Source organism: Peromyscus leucopus, chromosome 8b (genome assembly GCF_004664715.2).
Source record: "Peromyscus leucopus breed LL Stock chromosome 8b, UCI_PerLeu_2.1, whole genome shotgun sequence".
In the NCBI taxonomy this organism is placed as follows: Eukaryota; Metazoa; Chordata; class Mammalia; order Rodentia; family Cricetidae; genus Peromyscus; species Peromyscus leucopus.
This window is the reverse complement of record NC_051086.1, coordinates 894,624-917,834: the sequence shown is the minus strand read 5'-3', so window position 1 is coordinate 917,834 and position 23,211 is coordinate 894,624. Positions and strand designations below refer to the sequence as shown.

General features: G+C 46.1%; 1 protein-coding gene across 2 annotated transcripts in view; it reads left to right on the top strand.

Annotated features, from left to right (window-relative positions):
* Dnaja3 (DnaJ heat shock protein family (Hsp40) member A3) overlaps positions 1–23,032 on the top strand; it is a 29,032-nt gene extending 6,000 nt beyond the window's left edge. Inside the window, exons 4-12 of one of the 2 annotated variants that reach the window (XM_028894796.2) lie at positions 5,506–5,706; positions 7,343–7,495; positions 9,787–9,934; positions 10,490–10,554; positions 14,229–14,357; positions 15,536–15,651; positions 16,263–16,360; positions 21,201–21,317; positions 21,913–23,032. In XM_028894796.2, coding sequence (XP_028750629.1) covers positions 5,506–5,706; positions 7,343–7,495; positions 9,787–9,934; positions 10,490–10,554; positions 14,229–14,357; positions 15,536–15,651; positions 16,263–16,360; positions 21,201–21,304 — 1,014 coding nt within the window. In that variant the 3' untranslated portion in view covers positions 21,305–21,317; positions 21,913–23,032. The remainder of the gene's footprint in view (positions 1–5,505; positions 5,707–7,342; positions 7,496–9,786; positions 9,935–10,489; positions 10,555–14,228; positions 14,358–15,535; positions 15,652–16,262; positions 16,361–21,200; positions 21,318–21,912) is intronic. The other variant, XM_028894797.2, reaches the window with a different exon arrangement.
* Positions 23,033–23,211: the final 179 nt, after the last annotated feature.

The window sequence follows — 23,211 nt, the reverse complement described above, 5'->3', positions numbered from 1 at the left end:
CCATTGACCAGTTACAGAGTTATTGGAGAACGGCCATTTGCTTTAGTTAGAGTTTTATTGCTATGAAGAGACACCATGACCATGGAAACTCTTTTAAAGGAAAACTTTTAATTGGGGCTGGCTTACAGGTTCAGAGGTTTAGTCCATTATCATGGTAGGAAGCGTGGCGGCACACAGGCAGACATGGTGCTGGAGATGTAGCTGAGAGTCCTACATCTGAATTGGAAGGTGGCAGGAAGAGAGAGTGACACTGGGCCTGACTTGAGCTTCTGAAACCTCCAAGCCCACCCCCAGTGACACTCTTCCTCCAATAAGGTCACACCTCCTAAGAGTGCCCCTCCCTGTGAGCCCATGGGGGCTGTTCTCATTCAGACCACTGCAGCACTCCTCTTGGACCTCACTGTCTAAGGGGTTCTGCACATGTCCAAGTTTCTATGTTCAAAGGACTAGATATCCTTTGTGACTGTGACATCTGAAGAGTCACAACTCAGAAGTATGAAGGCTTTTATCCCCTGCCAACTACAGCTAATCTGTGCTAGAGCTTTCTAGAGAAGGAGAATTAATAGGATATATGTAATCATAAGAGATTTATTAAATTGGCTCTTTAGATCAGCTGCAGGTGGGCAGGGTGCTGGGGAGATGGTTCATTAGTTAAGAGCATTGGCAGCTCTTCTAGAGGACCTAGGTTCAATTCCCAGCACCCACATGGCAGCTCACAACCAACTATAACTCCAATTTCAAGAGATCCAATGCCCTCTTCTGGCTTCTGAGAGCAACAGGCACACAAGTGGTATACAGACATACGTGTAGAAAAATGCCTATACCCATAAAATAAAACAAAAATTACTATAATTTTTTTTCAAGTCAAGGTTTTGTAGTTACTTTTTTTTTTTTTTTTTTTTTGGTTTTTCGAGACAGGGTTTCTCTGTGTAGCTTTGCGCCTTTCCTGGGACTCACTTGGTAGTCCAGGCTGGCCTCGAACTCACAGAGATCCACCTGGCTCTGCCTCCCGAGTGCTGGGATTAAAGGCGTGCGCCACCACCGCCCGGCTGTAGTTACTTGTTTTATTTTAACTCTTTGGGGGCCTGCCACCCAGGTCCCAAATAAAATAAATACATGAAGACTTCTTAGTTTTACTTATGAATACCCAGTCTTAACTTGGTTTGTTTCTAGCCAGCTTTTTAAAATTATATTAATCTGTTTCTCTTTCTGCATTTTGCCTTTGGGCTTTTTAACCTTTCTTTATTTTATATATCTTTTTTCCCTTTTTTTTTAATTTAAATTTTTTTTATTCATTTTACATACCGACCATAGATCCCTCTCATCCCTCCTCCTGTTCCCCCACAACCCCCCCCTCCATCCCCTTCTCCGAAAGGGTAAGGCCTCCCATGGGGAGTCAGCAAAGCCTTTCTTCTTCTTGATCCATGGCTGGTTGTGTGGCTGGGTGGCTGCCCCTGGTGTCCTCCTCTCCTCTTTTTCTTGCTCTTCCTCTTCTCTCCCAGCCTAGAGTTTTCCTCTTATTTATTCTCTCTGCCTGGCAGCCCCACCTATTTCTTTCTTTTGCCTGCCTATTGGCTGTTTAGCTCTTTATTAGACCAAGCAAATGTTTTAGACAGGCAAAGTAACACAGCTATACAGAGTTAAGCAAATGCAACATAAAAGAATGTAACACATTTTTGCATCATTAAATATTCCACAGAATAAATGAATATAACACATGTAACACATCTTAACCTAATTTTTCACAACATTTCCCCCTTTGGTCTTAATAAAAATGAAGATTTTTAACTTTAACATAGTAAAACTATATATATAAAATAAAAACAGCTATCAAGTAAGAATTACATTTACAATATTCAGTCCATTTGTATTTATCAAATTCAGAGAAAATGCTCCATTTTCTATCCTATCTTAGTGATTCCAAAGTTTTATACCTAATTTACTTTCTACTATAATTAAGGGAAACTATAACTCAAACTATTTAGTCTTTAGCTCCATCAAAGACCCCAGAAGGATGTAGTATTGCCTAACAACAGAGACATTTGACTGCCTGGACAGTAACCCAAAGTTCCTCTGCAATGTTGGGGCATCCATCTTTGGCTACAGGCCTAGAACATCTGGCAGACTTTTCAGTGAAGCAGGAAATCTGAAAGACTGTCCCGCCTTGTATTGGCAAAGTTCATCAGTCACTTTCCTCTGTATTCTGCAGAATATCTGACAGACTCTTCTGTGAAGCAGGAATCTCAAAGGACTGCCTTGTCTTGACAAAGTTCAACCGTCTTTTTCCTGTGTCCTGATTGTCCAGTCTGTATAGCTTACCGTCAGCCGTCAAGGCAAAAGCAGTTTTTTTTTGTCCAAATGGCTAGTCTTGCCACATTGAAAGCAAACTCAATATGGAGACGAAGAACTGCATTCAGTCCCCCAGTTCTGGAATGCCAGTGCCCTGCCTTGTGGCAGGCATTTTTTCACTTTTTTGTTTTGTTTCTATTTAGCATGGAAAAGGCTGTTTAAGTGCACTGCTGTACAGCAGAGATTCTTATGGGAGCAGTAACCTTTGTTTTTTTTAAGCTTTCTCAGGCCCAATGTGGAAAATTAGGCCTCATGTTGGAACGCCAAAATGTAGGTTTTTTGTTTTTGTTTTTGTTTTTTTTTTTTAAACTCTTTCGAGGCTCACCACCCAGCTCCCAAATAAATACACGGAAACTTATTCTTAATTATGAATGCCTGGCCTTACCTTGGCTTGTTTCTAGTCAGCTTTTCTAACTTAAATTAACCCATTTCTCTTTTTCCATGTTTTGCCTCTGGGCTTTTTACCTTTCTTTATTCTATATGTCTTTCTTCCCTTTTTACTCCATGGCTGGTTGTGTGGCTGGGTGGCTGGCCCATGGCATCCTGCATCCTCCTCTCTTTTTTTTTTTTTTAAAAAAAAAAAAAAAAAAAGATTTAATTATTATGTATACAGTGTTCTGCCTGCATGTATCCCTGCAGTCCAGAAGAGGACACAGATCTCATTACAGATGATTGTGAGCCACAGTGTGGTTGCTGGGAATTGAACTCAGGACCTCTAGAAGAACAGCCAGTGTTCCTAACCTCTAAGCCATCTCTTCAGCCCAACTTTCTCCTTTTCTTGCTCTTCCTCTTCTCTCCCCCAGCCTAGATTTTTCCTATTTATCCTTTCTGCCTGCCAGCCCCTCCTATCCTTTCTCCTGCCCTGCTATTGGCTGTTCAACTCTTTATTAGACCAATCAGGTGTTTTACGTAGGCAAAGTAACTCAGCTTTACAGAGTTAAACGAATGCATCATGAAAGAATGCAACATGTCTTATTAAACAAATATCCCACAGAATAAATGAATGTAACACATCTTAAGCTAATATTCCCCAACAGGGTTTCTCTGTGTAGTCCTGGCTGTCCTGGAACTCACTCTGTAGACCAGACTGGCCTTGAACTCAGAGAAATCCACCTGCCTCTGCCTCGTGAGTGCTAGAATTAAGAGACATGAGTCACCATGCCAGGCTCATAAAAATTGTTTGTAAAAAAGATCAGCTGCTGAAGAGTCCCACAATGGCACCTATAGGCTGTGGCATCAGAGAAACTGGTAGCTGCTCAATTTAAGAAGCTGGAAGCCTCTGGATGGAAGGCCAGTGACAGTAGCCTGGTCTGTGGCTGCAGGCCTGAATACCTGAGAGTGGCTGATGCCAGTGTGCATTCAAAGGCTGAAGAAGAGCTGGGCATGGTAGCTTATGACTTCAATTCCAGCAGTTGGGAGGCAGAAGCAGGTGTAGCTCTGTGAGTTCTAGGCCAGCCTGGTCTACAGAGCGAGTTCGATAACCAAGTCTACATAGTGAGATCTTATTTCAGAAAGTCAAAATAAACAGAAGTTGGTGAAATATTATGATGTATGTGGGTCACACGCCCAAGAAGGGTGAAGTGCTCCCGAGAGCGAGCTGTTTGCTCTGCTGTTCCTTCCCGTCAGGCTGCACTTGTTGGGTGCTGCTCACGGTCAGGGCAGGTCTTCCCAACTTGGTTCCTTAACCTGCGTGCCAGTCCTGGTTTTCTGTTGCTTTTTGGTTGGTTTTGAGACAAGGCTAGCCTCAAACTCAAGGAATTCCTCTGCCTCAGCCTTTCAAGTGTTGTGATGACAGGCAGTCTTTGCCTCTTCCATTTTTGTCTGGAAACACCCTCAGAGACGTGTCACGAAGTATACAGCCAGGTGTGGCTTTAATGCCCTCACTTGGGGAGGAAGACTGGTGGATCCCTGAGTTCGAGGCCGGCCTGGACTATAGGTGTATACGTGGTTACACTGAGAAAGAACCCTGTCCCGAAAAACAAAAAAAGAAGTATGCTTTACCAGTTTTCCACCTTAAACCAATGAAATTGACAGAATTAACCATCATACCATGAAAGGTATATTTGATGGCTAATTTTTACTTTTTTCTCCCCCCTTTTTTGTTTTTGAGACAGGGTTTCTCTGTGTAGCTATGGCTGTCCTGGAACTTGCCCTGTAGAGCAGCTGGCCTCAAACTCAGATCCTCCTGCCTCTGCTTCCTGAGTGCTAGGATTAAAGGTGTGCACTACTACTACTACTAACTACTACTACTACTAACTACTACTACCCAACTAACTTTTACATTTTTTTATTTTTCTGTTTTTATGGCTTTGAGGACTGAACCCAAGGCTGTATACATGCTTAACAAATGCTCTACCACTGAGCTCCAATGTGATTTTTGTTTTTTGTTGAAACAGGGTGTACTGTGCAGCCCTAACTGTTGCAGGAATCTTAAAGGTTCTTATTAATAAAATCAAACCCCAGCCGAGTTAATGGGGTCCATGCTGGTAGATCAGAGAGACAGGAAAAGCCACAGCTATCTCACCTCACCGGATCATCAGCTGGTCTTGTCTCCTCAGACTGGAGGTTTCTGAGTCCTCATCCCAATGGCTTTCAGCTGAATTGCTGCTCAAAAGCCTGAACGCTTAACCAGCCAAAATCTTAACCAGCCAAATGCCTCTAGTTTCTGGTCCTCACGCCTTATATATCTTTTTGCTTTCTACCACCACTCCCTGGGATTTAAGGCTGGCTTTCTGGGATTAAAGGTGTGTGTCACCATGCTTGACTATTTCCAATGTGGCCTTGAACTCACAGAGATCCAGAGGGATTTCTATCTCTGGAATGCTAGGATTAAAGGTGTGAGTGCCACCATTTTCTAGCCTTTGTATCTAGTGGCTGTCTGTTCTCTGACCCCAGATAAATTTATTAGAGTACACAATATTTTGGGGAACACAATACCACCACACCTAACTGTCTTCAAACTCATCTCCCTGCTTAGCCTTTTGATTGGTGGGATTACAGGCATTCACTGCCCACCATGCCTAGCTTTTGTAGAATGTTTTGCACATAAGACCACTTAGTAAATATGACAGACTTACTTGGCATGAGCTGTTGTCTGTGCTCCTGAACCTTAGAAGACCCAGAAATGTCTGATTGCTGTGTCATTTTCCATCATAGGTGTTGAGTGATGAGGTGAAGAGGAAGCAGTATGATGCTTACGGCTCTGCTGGCTTTGATCCTGGAGCCAGCAGCTCTGGGCAGAGCTACTGGAGAGGAGGTCCCTCTGTTGACCCTGAGGAGCTGTTCAGGAAGATCTTTGGGGAGTTCTCATCATCTCCTTTTGGAGATTTCCAGACTGTGTTTGATCAGCCTCAGGAAGTAAGTTTCCATTTCTTTTTTTAAATTAATTTTTGTATTTTTGAGAAAAGGTCTCACATTGTAGCCCTGGCTATCCTGGAACTCACTATGACCAGGTTGACTTTGAATTCACAGAAATCTACCTGCCTCTGCCTCCTAAGTGCTGGCATTAAAGACATCTGCCATCACGCACAGTGTTCCTTATTTTAAAAGACAAAGTTTTTTTGTTTTTGTTTTTGTTTTTGTTTTTGAGACAGGGTTTCTCTGTGTAGCTTTGGAGCCTTTCCTGGAACTCACTTGGTAGCCCAGGCTGGCCTTGAACTCACAGAAATCCGCCTGGCTCTGCCTCCCGAGTGCTGGGATTAAAGGCGGGCACCACCAACACCCGGCTAAATGATCAATATTTAAGCTAAAGTGAGACGCAGACTTTTAGTTTCTATTCCTCAGAAAGGCAATGGAATGATTCAGAGGCAGCCATTTGGCAGAAAGTTAGGACTATTTGAAAAATCCTTTAGGTAGTAAAGGATGTGTATGTTGTGACCGTTATTAGCAGCTGTTTAATCAGGCAGCGCTGAAGACCCTCAGAAACCGTAGTAGAGTGATTTATCTAAAGCAACAGTTCTCAGCCTGTGGTTCACATCCCCTTTGGGGTTGCATATCAGATATTTACATTATGATTCATAACAACAACAAAATTACAGTTATGAGTGGCAATGAAATAATTTTATGGTTGGGGGTCAGCACAACCTGAGGAACTGTATTAAAGGGTCACAGCATTAGGAAGGCTGAGAACCTGTTACTCTAGGAAAGCTCAGTCCAGCAGGAAGATATTGCTGACTCTTCCAGAGCTTTGTCCTAATGAAACATTGTCAGAGTTGAGGAAAGAAGAGAAGTGTTTCATGATCTAAGTTACAATTATGGATCATTCAAGCTTTTTGTAAGTATTATTCTAGTTTTTATTCTGTTATTGTAAGAAAATACCTGAGACAACTCAAAAGTGAAAAGTGAAGCTGAAGAGTTGGCTTACAGAGGACCTAAGTTCAGTTCCTAGCACCCTCATGGTGGTGAAAACCTGTGTGTAACTCCAGTACCAGGAATCTTACTTCCTCTTCTTCTCCTTGGGCACTAGGCACATGTGGTGCATACATGTAGGAAAACAAAAGAATAAAGTGGAAAGGCTTCTTTTGGCTTATGGTTTGAATGAATGGTCTATTGGCCCCACTGTTTCAGGGCCTGGGTAAGGCAGTGTGTAACGTGGAGAGTGAGCTAAAGCTGCTTATCTGATCCTGATGGTGAAGGAAAGGAGGGCAGACTGGCAGCCCCGACATAAAATCTCCCGCCAGACTCTACCTCTTCAAGGTCCCACTACCTCCCCCATACACTAAGATGGAAACGAAGCCTTGGGCCTCTGGGAGATATTCTAGACTTAGGCCAAAGCAAACGCTACATGCAGGTATTATTCCCGACGTCAGCTGATGAGTTAATTTTCACTTGATAATGTTACAATCTGTGTGTGTAAAGCACCCATCCTCACCCGCAGAGTCTACATTACATGTCTGGTAGTTAGCGAGTAACCGCAGGCCAGTGCCCTCCTGTCCTGACGCAGCATCACTGCAGTCATTGTCAAGCAGTGACAGGCCGTGCCTCACTCTTTCAGTACATCATGGAGTTGACATTCAACCAAGCCGCCAAGGGTGTCAACAAGGAGTTCACTGTGAACCTCATGGACACCTGTGAGCGTTGTGACGGCAAGGGGAACGAGCCTGGAACCAAAGTGCAGCATTGCCACTACTGCAGCGGCTCCGGCATGGTAAGGCTGCCCCGGGCCCTCCCCTCCTCTGTTCCCGCCCACCTGTGCTGCCCCAGCCCTTCCCTCCTGTCCCAGAGACCCCTGAGGTATTCCTGGGCCTTAGGCTGGGCGCTGTAGCCCTGCGCTGCTGCCTCAGCCTCCCTGTGTGACCGAGGATGACTTGAATTTGTAATCCTCCTTTAGCTTCCAAGTGCTAGGATTCCATCCTGGTTTTTGTTTGGGTTTTTGTTTTTTGTTCTTTTCTTAGGGAGTGGAGATTAGAGGGAGGACAGGGTCTTAAATCTTTAACCCAGGCATACTGCTAGCATTAGACTCTTGAGTACTGGGATTATGAGAATGTGTCATCATGTCTGGTTATAATCCCACCCTATCCCCCACATACACCCCTACGCCCACCCCAGACAGGGTCTTTCTGTGTAGCCCGGGCTGTCCTGGAACTCGATTTGTAGACCAGGCTGGACTTGAACTCACATAGATCTACCTGCCCCTGCCTCCTGAGTGCTGGGATTAAAGGTGTGCGCTACCACCGCCTGCCTTGCCTGGTTATAATTTTTAAAAGTATTTTTTTATTATTACATTTATTTATTTATTGTATGTACATGTGTGCCATGCCCATATGTACCATTCAAAGAACAACTTCTGGGATTCAATTTTCTTCCATCATGTGGGACCCAGTGTTTGAACTAGCCTTGGTGGCAAGTGCCTTTATCTGTCGAGTCAACTCCCCAGTCCATTTTATATATGTGGGGGTTTTTTGGTTTTGTTTCTTTTTCTTTTTCCTTTCTTTTCTTTCTTTTTTTTTTTTTTTTTTTTTTTTTTTTTTTTGAGATAGGGTTTCTTTGTGTATGCTTGACTGGCTGGTCTCAAAATCACAGAGATCTGCCTGTCTCCAACTCCAAGTACCAAGATTGAAGGTGTGGGCCACCACTGCCTGACTATTTTTTTATTTTATTTAATGAGACAGGGTCTGGATGTGCAGTTCTGGCTGGTCAGAAACTTGCTGTATAGACTATACTAGCTTCAATTTCAGAATTTTTTTTTTCTGTACCTTGTACAGGCATTTTAGAGTTCTTGGGGCTGTTTCTAATCGATGAGCATGTTCTTAGCATGCTCAAAGCCCTGAATTCATATTTTGTTTTATTTGAGATAGGGTTTAACTCTAATCTAGGCTGGCTTGGAACTCAATATAGACCCCAGGCTAACTTTGAACATGAGGCAATCTTTATTTGTCAGCCTGTTGGTGCTGTGAAAGTAAATGTGAGCCATCATGCCAGCTGAAGCCTTGATTCAATCCCAGCGCACATATACACACATGTACATGGGGATGGTGCAGAGAAAGCCAGCCACAATGATACAAGTTCATTGAAAATTTTTGACTTCAGAGCTGGGTGTGGTGGTGTATACCTGTACTCCCAGCACTGGGTAGGTGGATTGGGAAACATCAGAAGTTCAAGTTTATCCTCTAGTACATAGCAATTTGAGTCCAGCCTGGGCCACAGGAGATATCATCCCTCTTCCTCCACCAAAAAAAAAAGTTCAAATTAGCAGTGCGAGCGCCTATACCTGTTTTCTTTCTTTTTTTCTTTTTTTATTTATTATGTACAGTGTTCTGCCTGCGTGTATGCCTTCATGCCAGAAGAGGGCACCAGTTCTCATTACAGATGGTTGTGAGCCATCATGTGGTTGCTGGGAACTGAACTCAGGACCTCTGGAAGAGCAGCCAGTGCTCTTAACCTTGAGCCTCTCTCCAGCCCTGTACCTGTTTTCTTAGGCAGTGTGTTTTGGAGCAGCACATGCACACAAGAAGTCCATTGTTGCCCCTCCTTCCCTTCACCCTGACTTAAAATTGAAGATTATTGCTGGCCAGTGGTGGTGCCCACCTTTAATCCCATCGCTCAGGGGGCAGGTGGATGTCTGAGTTCAAGGCCAGCCTGGTCTACAAAGCAAATTCCAGGATAGCCAGAGCTACACACAGAGAAACACTGTCTCAAAAAACAAAAACAAACAAACAAAGATGATTATTCTTTGAAAATTTTAGACATGTATATAATGTATTTTATTCTTATCCACCCTCCTCATTGAGGGTGGGGAGTGAGCAGAGTCTCATATAACCCTAGCCTCAAACTTACTATGCAGATAAGGCTGACTTTGAACTCCTGATCTCCTGCCTCTACTCTCCACATGTTGGGATCGTAGACCTGTGCCACTTAACCTGGATGTAAACTCTTAATAAAACATTTTTAGATAAAACAGTGTACCCGCATAGTCAGCATTTTCCTTCTGTTCCTCAGGAAACTGTCAATACAGGTCCTTTCGTGATGCGGTCCACATGTCGGAGATGTGGTGGCCGGGGCTCCATCGTCACGAGTCCTTGTGTGGTCTGCAGAGGAACAGGACAAGCCAAGCAGAAGAAGCGAGTGACAATCCCTGTGCCTGCAGGTGGGCCACTGCCCAGGAGATGGGCCGGCTGTGGTGTCCTGTGTCTGCGTGATTGCAGAGCTAGACGCAGGGCCCTTGGTCCCCAGGTCTGAGGAGGAACTAGAATCTGTTGCAGTCTTCCTTTTTTTTTTTTTTTTTTTTGGTTTTTCAAGACAGGGTTTCTCTGAGCCTTTCCTGGGACTCACTTGGTAGTCCAGGCTGGCCTCGAACTCACAGAGATTCTCCTGGCTCTGCCTCCCGAGTGCTGGGATTAAAGGCGTGCGCCACCACTGCCCGGCTGTTGCAGTCTTCCTTTACACCAGTCATTCCTACAGTGTACCCACTCTGCTCCCAGATGGGGTGCTGCAGCTTCCTGTCCTGTCTCTTCTGTCCTCATGCAGTGAGGACTGGCCTTAACAGGAGACGAGCTAGTTAGATGTGATACCTGTTGATAAGTCTGAGGTCAGCCTGAGATACATGGTGAAACCCCATCTCCAGAATAAGACAAGAAACCTGGTCAACTGGGTTTCCTGGGACCCCTACTATAACTGCTGTTTGGAACTTTTATTCTCCTAGGAGTTGAAGATGGTCAGACTGTAAGGATGCCTGTGGGAAAACGAGAAATTTTTGTCACATTCAGGGTAGGTGCTTGCCTGTCAGCTTCTGTTGGGTCCTTGTTCTCTTGGAGTGGGTGCACCTGAGATTGCTCGTTGTTGTAAGGTTCATGGGCACAGTTGTTACTGTTCCAAGTTCAAGGCTGCTCAGGCATGGTTATTAATTGTTTTCATGTCTGGATGCAGAGAATAAAGCTTCCTCACAACACTGACAAGTTAGAAACATAGCGGGGGTGGGGGGGTGGGGGTGGTGGTGGTGGTGGTGGTGGTGGTGGTGGTGGTGGTGGTGGTGGTGGTGGTGCACACCTTTAATCCCAGCACTCAGGAGGAGAGGCAGGAAGATCTCTGAGTTCGAGGCTAGCCTGTCTACAGATTGAGTTCCAGGACAGCCAGGGCAACACAGAGGAACCCTATCTTGAAAAAAAAGGAAAAAAGAAAGAAACATAGAAAACAAACCCCAGAACATCTGTGTGGGTATGTGTTTTCAATTTTGGTTGTTTTTGTTTTTTGAGACAAGGTTTCTCTGTGTAGCCTTGGTTGTCCTAGAACTCACTCTGTAGACCAGGCTGGCCCTGAACTCACAGAGGTCTGCCTACCTCTGCCTCCTGAGTGCTGGAATTCAAGGTGTGGGCTACCACCACCAAGATGTGTGTGTTGTTATTCCTATATAAATTGTTGATCAGAAAGCAAACCCTTTTAAAAAATATTCTAATTCTTTGGTTTTTTGAGACAGGGTTTCTCTGTATAGTCCTGACTGTCCTGGAACTTGTTCTGCAGACCAGGCTGGCCTTGAATTCAGAGATCTGCCTGCCTCTGCTTCCCAAATGCTGGGGTTAAAAGCGTCTGCCACCATGCCCAGCCAGAGAGAGCAAGTTATAATGCTATAGTTTTATTTGTTTATTTAGCAATGCTAGAAATTAAACACACAGCTTTCTGCATGCTAGCAAAGTACTCACACTGTTAACCCCAAAATGGTTTTCTCTGGTAACAGAGACTTAAGACTAGGTATGTATCTGAGAAAAACCCATGCAAATGGAGCATGTGTTGGGTCAAGGGGTGTATATGACAGCCCTGTTTATAACAGCAAGACACTGGTGACAAACCTGGTGTTTGTCAAGAAGAATAGTCATCAAACTGCTGTGTAGCAGAACATTGTCTATCAATCTGTCAGAAGGCAAGAACCACAGGTGAGCATGAGGTACTTCGTCACCGACCACAGGGGAAGGAAAGTACAAGAGACTGTCTGATTGATTATGTGTTGTTTGGGAATGTAGAAAGGCACAGTAAAAGTAAAGGCATGCTTGTAAGGTTGATAAATGCCAGATTCAGGGTAGTGATTAACTGAGAACTATAAAGAAAGTTACATTTGTAATTTTTCTTTCCCCATTTTTGAGCCAGGATCTCCCTGTGTTGCTCAGGCTGGCCTGGAACGCATGAGTGTTCTGTCTTAGCCTCTAGAATGTTGGTATTATAGGTGTGGACCACCTTGTAATGTTTTAATTCTGTGAGCATGATTGTAGGTGTACTGTTTGCTATTTTCTCTCTCTCTTTCTTTCTGTGTCTCTCCCCCCCACCCCCAAGACCGGGTTTCTCTGTGTAGACCTGGCTGTCCTGGAACTTGTTCTGCAGGCCAGGCTGGTCTCAAATTCAGAGATCTGCCTGCCTCTGCTTCCTGAGTGCTGGGATTAAAAGGGTGCAACACTACTGCCCGGCTACTTTGCCTTTTTCTATATGTGAGATATTTCATTATTTGACTCAAGTACTAGGTATAGTGGCACATGCCTGTAATCTTAGCACTTGGGATGTGGAGGTGGGAGGATCCTGAGTTCAAGACCAGCCTAGTCTATATAACAAAACCATATCTTTTTTTTTTTTTTTTTGGCTTTTCAAAACAGGGTTTCTCTGTGTAGCTTTGCGCCTTTCCTGGAACTCTGTAATCCAGGCTGGCCTCAAACTCACAGAGATCCACCTGCCTCTGCCTCCCAAGTACTGGGATTAAAGGCATGCACCACCATAGCCCAGCAAAACCATATTTTTTTTGTTGTTGTTGTTTTTTAATACTTACTTTTTTTTCCCCCCAGAGCTGAGGACTGAACCCAGAGCCTTGTGCTTGCTAGGCAAGCGCTCTACCACTGAGCTAAATCCCCAACCCCAATACTTACTTTTAAATATGTGCATGTATATGTGCGTCAGGGGATATGTACATGGGTGCAGGTGTTTAAGGAGGCCTGATTCATCAGATTCCCTGAAGCTGGAGTGTATAGGTGGTTATGAGCCACCTGACATGGATACTGGGAATCGAACTCTTCCAGGTCCTCTGGAAGAGCAGTACATACTTTTAACCACTGAGCTATCTCTCTTACCCCCCCCCCCCAATGCTGTCTTTAAAAACAAGACTAAAAAAGAAAACTAGAAATAAGACTCAGGATGTAGGTAAAGTGCCTTGTATACACAAAAGCCCGGGGTTCAGTCATCAACACTGTATAAAACTGGCCATGGTAGTGCACACCTGTAATCCCAGCACTTGGGAGGTAGAGGCTGGAGGATGTGAAGTTCAAAGTCATCCTCACCTCACAGAGAATTGGAAGCCAGCCTGACTTGATGATCCCCATCTCAAAAAATATGCCCCCTTCTCCAAATAAAACAAATAAACCTAGTGGCAAAGCTGGCATAGTAACACTGACCTGGAGTCCCACTCCATGCAAGGCTGAGGCATTGGTTTACATAAGTCCATGAATGTGGAGCCTGCCTACAGTGAGATCTTCTCTCAAACCAAAGTTAGCGCAGTACATAAAAATAGTGTGGAGACTGAATCCTCCAGACTGAGAAATCAAAGGTGAAGGTTGGTGCTGGGCTATAGTTTAGTGGTGGTGTACCTGTGTGTGCAAGGCCCTGTGTTCTAGCCCCGTCTGAAAGATTGTATGTGTGAATACATGTGTGTGTATGCATGTAGAGGACAGAGGTTGATGTCTGGTACCTTTTTTGATTCCTCTCCCCCTTATTTTTTGAGACAGTTTCTTGCTGAAGCTGGAGCTCATTGATTCATCTAGGCTTTCTGGCTAGTGAGCTCAAGAGATCCACCTGTACACACACACACACACACACACACACACACACACACACACACACACACTCACACAGCAGTGGCAAGGATCACAAATGTGTACTACCATGCCCAGCTTTTACATGAGTATTGTGGATCCTTATACTTGTGTGGCAGGCACTTCCCTAGCCCCTGTAAATCTTTTTATTTTATTATTATTATTTACTTATTTTTGTGTTTTTCTTTTCTTTTCTTTTCTTTTCTTTTCTTTTCTTTTGTTTTTTTCGAGACAGGGTTTCTCTGTGTAGCTTTGTGCCTTTCCTAGAACTCACTTGGTAGCCCAGGCTGGCCTCGAACTCACAGAGATCCGCCTGGCTCTGCCTCCTGAGTGCTGGGATTAAAGGTGTGTGCCACCATTACCTCTTATTTCTTTTGTAACTGAAAGGTTTTGATAGAGACTGAGGAAGTCTAGATAGTGCTCTACTGTGCAGTGTGCATGGAACATGTGTCCCTTCAGAGCCTTGGGGTGCTCTGAGGTACAGGTCTTCCTGTGCTATCTGTTTAAGTGAAAAGGGGTTAAAGTGTGTGAGGCCCCGAGCTCAGGTCTGGGAAGGCAACACTTCCACAGTGGTCACACTTGTCTTCTCTTTGGCATTAGGTACAGAAAAGCCCTGTGTTCCGGAGGGACGGCGCAGATATCCACTCCGACCTCTTTATTTCAATAGCTCAAGCTATTCTTGGGGGTACAGCCAAAGCCCAGGGCTTATATGAGACAATCAATGTGACGGTAAGAGGTCATGAGGACAGCTGTCTTTGCACCCTGGCACCTTGTCAATCTTTTTCCTTTTCTTTTTCTGTCTCTCTCCCTTCCTTCCTCTCTCCCTCTCTCCCTCCCTCCCTTTCTTTTTTGAGACTGATGCTTTTTATGTACCCTCAGCTGACCTTGAACTTGTAATCCAGTTGCCTCAGCCTTCCATGTGCTATGATTACATGCATGTGCCACCATGCCCAGTTAATTTTTTTCTAAAGTGGGAAATAGCTGAGGTGGTCCTGAACCTGAGTATCCAGCCTGTCAGGGATTCTGAGAGTGGAAGAGACATTGGAGCCTGTGGCGCTCAGGGCTTCAGACTGTTCCTTGAGTCGTCATCACAACTCCAGGCCTTTCTCTTTACTGTTGGCCATGGTTCTTGGTCCTGTCTCCTCTTCCACTGGTCAGGGCCCCAGGAATTGAGGGCAGGAGTTACACACAGCAGTAGGTGCTCTTTGTTCATGGTCCTCCCCGTGGTCTGTCTTGGGGAGCAGGTGTCTTAGGGACTGTGTCTTAATCTGTTGAGCACCTCTAGTTTTTTTTTTTCTTTTGAAGATTTGCTTATTTTTCATGTGCACTGGTGTTTTGCCTGCATGTATGTGTGTGAGGGTGTCAGATCCCCTGGAACTGGAGTTAGACAGTTGTGAGCTGCCATGTGGGTGCGGGGAATTGAACTTGGGTCTTCTGAAAAAGCATCCAGAGCTCTTAACCACTGAGCCATCTCTCCAGTCCCCAGACCATCTCTAGTTTTAATTGCAGCTGTAGTGGACAGCTTCCTGTACCCACCCTTATATTTGCCTCAGGGCCTTCTCCAGCCTCTGGGTTTGGAGACTTGGGGCCTGCCTTAGGCCTTGGCAGTGGTCACTGTGGGCAGATACTCCCACCTCACCTGGAGACGTCTGCTTCTCTAGGGTCCTTGCTGTCCAGCCCCTGAGAGTAATGGAGCAAGCTTAGTCTCACATCTGCTTTCACCTTTGTGCTCCTAAGTCTTTGCTTCACTCCTCACATCTGTTTCATGGACTCAGCTGTCTCACAACTGTGTGGCTAGCTGGTTCTGCACACTGGTGCAAGTCCTTTTTTGAAGACGTCTTTCACTGTGTAGTTTTATTTTTGGACAGTGGGAACCAGGGAACATCAGTGCATTCCTTTCTCAATAGATCCCTTCTGGGATTCAGACCGACCAGAGGATTCGCTTGTCTGGAAAAGGCATCCCCCGGATTAATAGCTATGGCTATGGCGACCACTACATTCATATCAAGATCAGAGTTCCAAAGTAAGTGTTCACTGAGACTATGGCCAAGACCGCCAGACCCCATACACACAGATGCAGCGAACAGGTACCCTTCGAGCCTTTTACCTATCAAGCCCAGCATGTAGCAGTTCAGCTGCCCTTTGAGCTCTTGGCTTGGGCAGGTTCTTTTCTTCCTTGAAGTCAGTTTTGTCCAGCCTGTGTTTCCCATCTGCAGTGGATACAGCAGGCTGGCTTCATTGAGTTGTGGAAGTATTCAAAAGAATGACACATAGATGCTAAACTCCTGATGTGTTCTGGGCAGAGTGCTATGGCACCCAGCATGGGGTATGCCCTGCTCCTCCACCTGGCGGGCCAGTTCCAGTTCTTCTGCCTGTAGTAAGATTACTTTTTTACCCGCTACTCACAGGCACACAGAGCATGGACACCCCATCCCCACCCTTGTGAGTATCTAGCATAACAGTAATGACAATTGAAACTACTCAGAGTTTTAGAGAGAAGCTCTGACCTGTGACCCTCAGTCCCTCGTCACTAGCTTGGTATGTACCTGCCTGGGTCAGAAACTTAGCTGCATTGTGTCCTTTCAAGAGCTGCCTGCAGGAAGTACTTGGCCACTAACTGTTCTTGGTCCACAGGAGGCTAACCAGTAGGCAGCAGAACCTGATCCTGAGCTATGCCGAGGATGAGACTGATGTGGAGGGGACAGTGAATGGTGTCACCCACACAAGCACTGGTAAGGGGCCTGGGAGTAATGTGGTGACATAAGGGACCTCTTGAGTCTCTGAAGGGTTGACAGACAATTCAAACCATGTTTGATTTCTGCTGGAGTTTTCATAGGTCCCCAGAAGGGTCATGGGAAGAGGTGTCCTGTGGAGTGTAACCATACCCCATTGAAGTATCCCTCTTTCACTGCATGCATGTGCTGGGACAGCACAGGATCGCCCCCTGCCCAGCAGCTCTGTCTCAGAGCTGTTGTTCTGAGTTCTAGCCTTGGTTCTGCCATTTGCCTTGTGACTTTGGGCACTTCCCTCCAAGAGTTCTTTGTAACAGCTTAAGAAGGAGATCAATTGGACAGATCTGTGCCTTCCTGACCTTGAACATTTTACCAGGATTCCGAAGTAAATAGTGGTAACAACAATGTAAAAATCCTATCAGGACAAAGGATAGCTTTGATCTCTTGATTGAATGAACAAATTTGCTACCCAAACGTATCAATTGTTATGCTCTGTGAACACAAGTGGTGTGATGTCTGGGCTGGAACTTTGCTGTGGCCCCGTTAGCTGTATTTCAGGTGAGGCCTCTGTTGACTGGGACAGGTCAGGACGTGCTGTGCCTAGGCTGCACTTGTTTCTACCTCATTGCATCATTTTGTTTTTCTGGGAACCTGGATGGAGTTCTCCGATCTGGAATGGCCTTAGATTGGTGTATGGTAATTCACAGTGGGTATGCAGATCTGGGGCAGCTTTTCCAGCAGAGTAGAGGAAGGATGAGTTCTCTGAAAGTAGATGTAAGTGGAAATGGAACTTCCAGCAGCCTTCCTGTTTATAGCTGGATCAAACACCAAATGGCATTTATTTTAATGGTTGGATACATAATACATATACTTTGCCAGGCAGTGGTGGCACACACCTTTAATCCTAGCACTCGGGAGGCAGAGGCAGGTGGATCTCTGTGAGTTTGAGGCCAGCCTGGTCTACAGAGCGAGATCCAGGACAGGCACCAAAACTACACAGAGAAACCCTGTCTCCAAAAACCAAAACAAAACAAAACAAATATATATCTGTATTACTCTTTGTTCTTATTCATGTTTATTTGTTTGAGATGGTCTTGGCCCTTAACTTGAGATCCTAGTGCTTAGCCTTTTGAGAGCTGGGATTAAGGCTTGTGCCACCATACCAGCTCATTTGTTTTATCTTTAAACCAAATAGAAAGTGGGACTGTTCTTCCATAGAACTCTCATTGTGTACCTGTAACTTCCTCACATACCCCCAAGATCTCATAATATATGAGATGTTTGTTCTGCACACAAGTGTTTTCTTCTTCTGCCCACCAGGGGCTAATGTTCTACAGGGCTGGACTCCGGGTGGGGCATTGGCATTTCCCCATGGTCAGATATCCATACTGTTTTTCTTCTGTTAATCTCTTGTCATTTTTTTCAAAATTGCATCCCACTGGGAATTTGACTCCCAGATATGACTTTGTAGGCCTCCTTGGGTTTGATCTTCAGTATCACATGTACCAGGTGTGGTGGCACAAGCCTGTGACCCCCGCATTTGGGAGGTGCAAGCAGGAGAAGCAAAGTTCATGAGTATCCCTGGCTACATCGAGAGTTAAAGACCAGCTTGAGACTCGTGAAACTACCCCGCACTAACAAAACAAAGAGGAGAGGCCCCACGACGGTGCAGTGGGCAAACATCCGCGCCTCCAAGCCTGGTGCCCTGAGCTTAACCCTGGAATCTACTTAGTGGAAGGAGAAGACCAATCCCACCACGTTGTCCTGACCTCCACATGCACACTGGGCATTGTTCCACACACCTGCAGGCCCTACACTCAGGAAGCAGAGGCCAGAGAATCACCATAAATGTAATGCCAGCCCGGTTTATATAGTGAGTTCCAGGCACTGCCGGGATACATAGTGAGACTGGCTCAACACCCCACACCAGAACAGAGGGACACAACTACTCAGGACTGGCTCTGAGTGCTGTCAGCTGGGTTTGAATAAGCTGCTCCTGAGGCTATGGAGAAAGTCACTCTTAGAATCCACTTGGAGAAGTACTGCAGTGCAGATAATCCAATAGTCAACTTTTTCTAGACCTAAGATCTCTCTTATTTCTGACATTTAGCAAAATTGTAGGGTTGGTTTGTTGTTTGCTTTTGATTTGGGCTTTTATTTGGCTGGTTGTTTTAGTTTGGTTTTGTCTCTAAGACAGCCTTGCTATGTTGCCGAGACTGGTGTGGAACTGAAGGCCCTCTGCCTGAGGCTCGTGAGTGGTGGGAACTAGAGTGTTCCTAGAGTGGTTTGCATCCCCAGTCCGTGTGTGTGTGTGTGTGTGTGTGTGTGTGTGTGTGTGTGTGTGTGTGTCCCCGTCCGTCCGTCCCACCCCACCCCACCCCCGCTGTACTGCCAGCGGGTGGCGTAACGGAGCACTGAGGGCTGGTACTCTTTAACCTGGAACAGACGGCCTTGGGGCAGTGACCTTCCTGCTTAGTCTAAAGCATAGGGGGTCTGTCCCAGGCTTATGGAAAGCACGTTTAGAGCCAGATGTGTGACACGAACCTATAATCCCGGCTCTCGGGAGGGAGGCTAAGGCGGGAGAATTGGGAGTTCAAGGACACCCTGCCTCGAAGTAGCAACAGCAGCCTTGGAAGCCAAGGGCTCAAGTTTGTGTCCTGGTACCTAAGATACCAGGTACACATCCTGCCTCCTCCACCCCAGCTAGTCCTCTGAAAGCAGGCTCTGAGAGAAAATGCTATATTTGTGCAGCACTCAGAACTGGTCACCAGCATGTGACTCAGAATTTCAAAGTCTTTGTGCTGGGAGTTCCTGGGGAGAGTAGGGGTGAATATGATCAAGATACATTATTTTCATGCATGAAAGAATAAATTAAGCCTGGCAGTAGTGGTACCCACCTTTAAGCCCAGTACTTGGGAGGTGGAGGTAGGAGAATCTTTGAGGCCAGGCTTGTCTACAGAGCCAAGGCTACACAAGAAACCCTGTCTCAAAAAGGCAAAAGAAGAGGAGCAGAATTGGGGGAGACTTGACCCCCATATAATGGCACTGCAGAAAAGTCCTCCAGTGGATGAGGACATAATGGCAGCTGCACCCTGGAGTTCCCCTTCCAGTTCCCCTTCCAGAGAACACACACTGTGGGGTGGAATTACATACGGCCAGCAGGGGTGCAGGAGGGAGGGAAGGAGGGCCTCACGACCCTCTCCCCAAGCTAGCCTGCACGATTATCAGAAGGGTATTAGCAGTTTTGAGAGTACCTTACAGGAGGGAGGGAAGGAGGGTCTCACGACCCTCTCCCCAAGCTAGCCTGCACGATTACCGGAAGGGTATTGCCAGTTTTGAGAGTACCTTGCAGGTCGTCCTAGCTGCCAGGACGGCAGTGGTTGTTAGGTTAGAGGGCAGTGTTCCATGAAACTGCAGACCCCACCCTGCCCTTGTCCCCAGATCTGTCCCTCTGAAGAGCCTCCCTTGGCTCAGACCTGATAGCTATTGGAAGCTGGGACTATTTAATTTTTATTTTCTTGGCTAGCCTGGAACTCGCTGTATCAACCAGGCTAGCCTCAAACCCAAAGAGATCTGCCTGTCTGCCTCTCAGATGCGGCGATTAAAAGTTATACCACCACACCAGGTTCTTTTAATTGGTTGTATGCTGTACAAGAGATGTGTGTCAGCAACATTAAAAACATGCTCTGTAAGACTAAGACGGCTCAGCAGGTAAGCCTGCTTGCTCCCAACCCTGACAACCAGAGTTGGTTTCCTGGAGCCCACTTGGGGGAGGACAGAACTGACCCTCACAAGCTGTCCTCTGACCTCACATGTACTGGTGTATGTACCTCCATGCACTTCCACACATGCTTACACACACAGAGTACATAAATGTAAAAATTACCAGGCATGGTGGCTTCTACCTATACCTAGGAGTAGTGGAACAGGAGGACCTATAGCTGGAAGCCAGTCTGGGCTACAGAGTGAGTCCAAGGTCAGCTTGGGCTATGAGACCTTGTCACAAATAAAGAAAAGCCAAAACAAACAAAGTGGTGTTATAGGTGTATAGTTTAACTCACAGCAAAGGTTTGCCTCCATCTTTCGAGGTTGGTAGGTAACCTCAGTCTTGGCTGTAAAAACCATCCATGCAGCTGTGCATTATCTGCAGCAGTCAGGGTTAGATGCCAGAGTAATGTACACCTCACTGGCATTGTGAAAGACAAGTTGAAGTGTACAGCAGAGGATCTGGTTTAAGAGTGGCTCCCTCATTGGTTATCTTGGCCATGTTAATGTGTACAATAGGCAGCAGAAATATGCAGTGGGTTCAGAAACTGGATATTTTCTTGAGGTTTATTGATTGTCTTGTAGCCAGTAGTTTAGTGGTTAAGAGTCTGGGCTGGGTTTGAGCTTAGTTCCACTTGTTGCTGGCTGGCTTTGGGATTCTAGGTGGACCTGACAACATTGCTTCTGTGTACATGCAGCTGTGATATGTACACATTAAATATGCTAAGATGATGAGCTACTGTGTATAAGCTGTGTGGTTTAGCCTCAAGACCTCTGGCATTTCGTGTTGCCTTTCTTGTTAGTGTTCAGATTACAGACAGTCTCTCTCCCTCTCTTTTTTCTCGTTTCCCTTCTATGGGTCTCTGACTCCAAGGAGAGTTGTGATGTCCTGAGGCTCTGGGTGTCCCATTTGCTTTACTCTAACACTTGAGAGTGTTCCTGTGTTCCTGGAGTGGCCCTTGGCTGCCCTTTGAGTGCCAGCCCCTGGGCAGCTAGGCATGGGTAGGTGGGGCTGGTGCTTGCTATGTGGAGGTGTGCGATCTTGACCTCGGTTCTTTCTGCTGTTTGTGCCCAGGTGGCAGAACCATGGATAGCTGCGCAGGAAGCAAGGATAGGCGAGAGGCTGGGGAGGACAATGAGGGATTCCTTTCCAAACTTAAGAAAATGTTTACTTCCTGATACCCCTGCTGAGGTAGGAAAACCTGTGAGCTTTCTTCCCTGTTTCCCTCTGTGAACTAATTTCTCTTCTGGTCACTTTAACCAACATTGGACCCCACCCTACCCTGCCCCAGAAGTTGGGAGAGGTGCCAATCAAAGGTGTAGTATATGTGCTAACCTCCCATTCCTTGGAGCAGAGCATGTGGTACTTAGCCTTTTCATTCAAATTCGATTTAGATTCCTTCCTAGATGGGTTGAATTTGGGGCTAACTTACAGCCCACCTTATGTCATTTTCCAGGGGCTCTGTCCCTCAGTGGTGGGATCTGCTTGCCCACAGTCCAGAAGGCAGATTGTGGCGGAGCCAAGCCTAGAACTCAGATCTCCTCCACCTCCCCCCTGCTTTTTCCACCCTGTTGTACCTAGGCAGCATGGTGCTGTGCAAGTCTGGGCTGCTGAGGAACAGTGCTTGTTTTCTGTGTCTAGAGACACACTGTTGTTTATGTTCACCCCATGTCCTGGGGCTCTTGACCCTCAAAGCACAGCCATTCTCCTGGGATTAACTGGGCCTCTTCCACAGGGATGTGTTCTTCTGAGATGTGGAGTCTAACTGTTTGTCTCCTTGGCTCAGGAAAACGATCAGCTGGAAACTAGATGAGGAGCAACAGCCCCTCTCCATGGCCAGAGCATCTGACACAGGAGGACCCCAAAATAGCAGCATGGAGCCCTGCCTACACAGCCCTCTGAACCGTTACTCAGCAACAGCAAAACTATGTGAGGACACCTCTCTACACAGAAGGTCATGGTGACCGCCCCTAGGCAGTGATGTGTGGCCTTTGGGCTGCAGAGATATCCTGTCCACTGGTAGGTGACATGCTTCTGGTTTAGGCAGGGTACAATACTTGGACTCTTCTTGCAGCACTAAAAATAATCTGGAATCGCATGTAATAGAGAGCTTAAAAAAATTAAAGGCCGTGCTTACAGCTTAAAATGAAGCCTTAAGCTGCACAGCATTGTGAAGTGATTAGTTCCCTCTCAACAAACCTCGTGGAGGTTCTGAAATGTCCTTCCCAACAGGTAGTCTTCTTAGGCCCCAGAGGCGGCACACCCCACCAGTGCCATCCTCCCTGACGGGCTCTGCTGAGGGCCTGTCACTGCCCTTAGAGTTGGTTTGCTTTTGTTTTATTGAAGGTACCAAGCAGCTGGAGAGTGGGCACTGGGGCCCTGGGAGGCAGAGTTGTGCAACACAGTCCTCTATCCACTTCACCTCAGATGGCAGCTTGCCTGACGCTGATTAGATTGTTCTAGTTTAGTGTGGGGGTGTTTCCTGCCCTGTTGGACCAAAGTTACCATGGTCATGTGGGACAGCCTTGAGCCTCTGGAGACCCCGACCTTTGCCAGCCAGGGCTTGGTTCTCCCCTCTTCCACTGCTGACATTTGATTTTCACGGTGTATTTAAATTACTCAATGGTAAGAATCATTGTCGTCTCCTGTGTAAATGTTGAGGGAAGCACACTGTGCAGAGCACCTCACTTCCGGCCTCTGCTGGTAGCATGTTGCAGTTTCCGTGTTCCAAGGTCTTGGAGCTGGTGTAAGACAGGCTAATAAAGAACACTTTCTCTGTAGTTTCTTTCTTTTCCTTTATAATTTACAAAAGTAAAGCATTTCTTAGTGTCTGATTTAAGAATGTAAAGTGATTCTGTATCAATGTAAATAAGATGATCTACTACAAAAGATATTTAAAACCAAAACTGTGGTCATTTCTTCTTTGAGAGTTCAAACTAGCTTCTACAGGTGGCCCAGCAGAGGCAACAGGAGAAGTCAGCTAGCAGCGTCTGCTAGTTCAGCTTCCTCTTGATGCCAGCAAGGTGGCCCTAGTGCCCTGACCGGAGATCCCCTACTCCCTTTTCCAGAACAGGCCCTTGCCAGG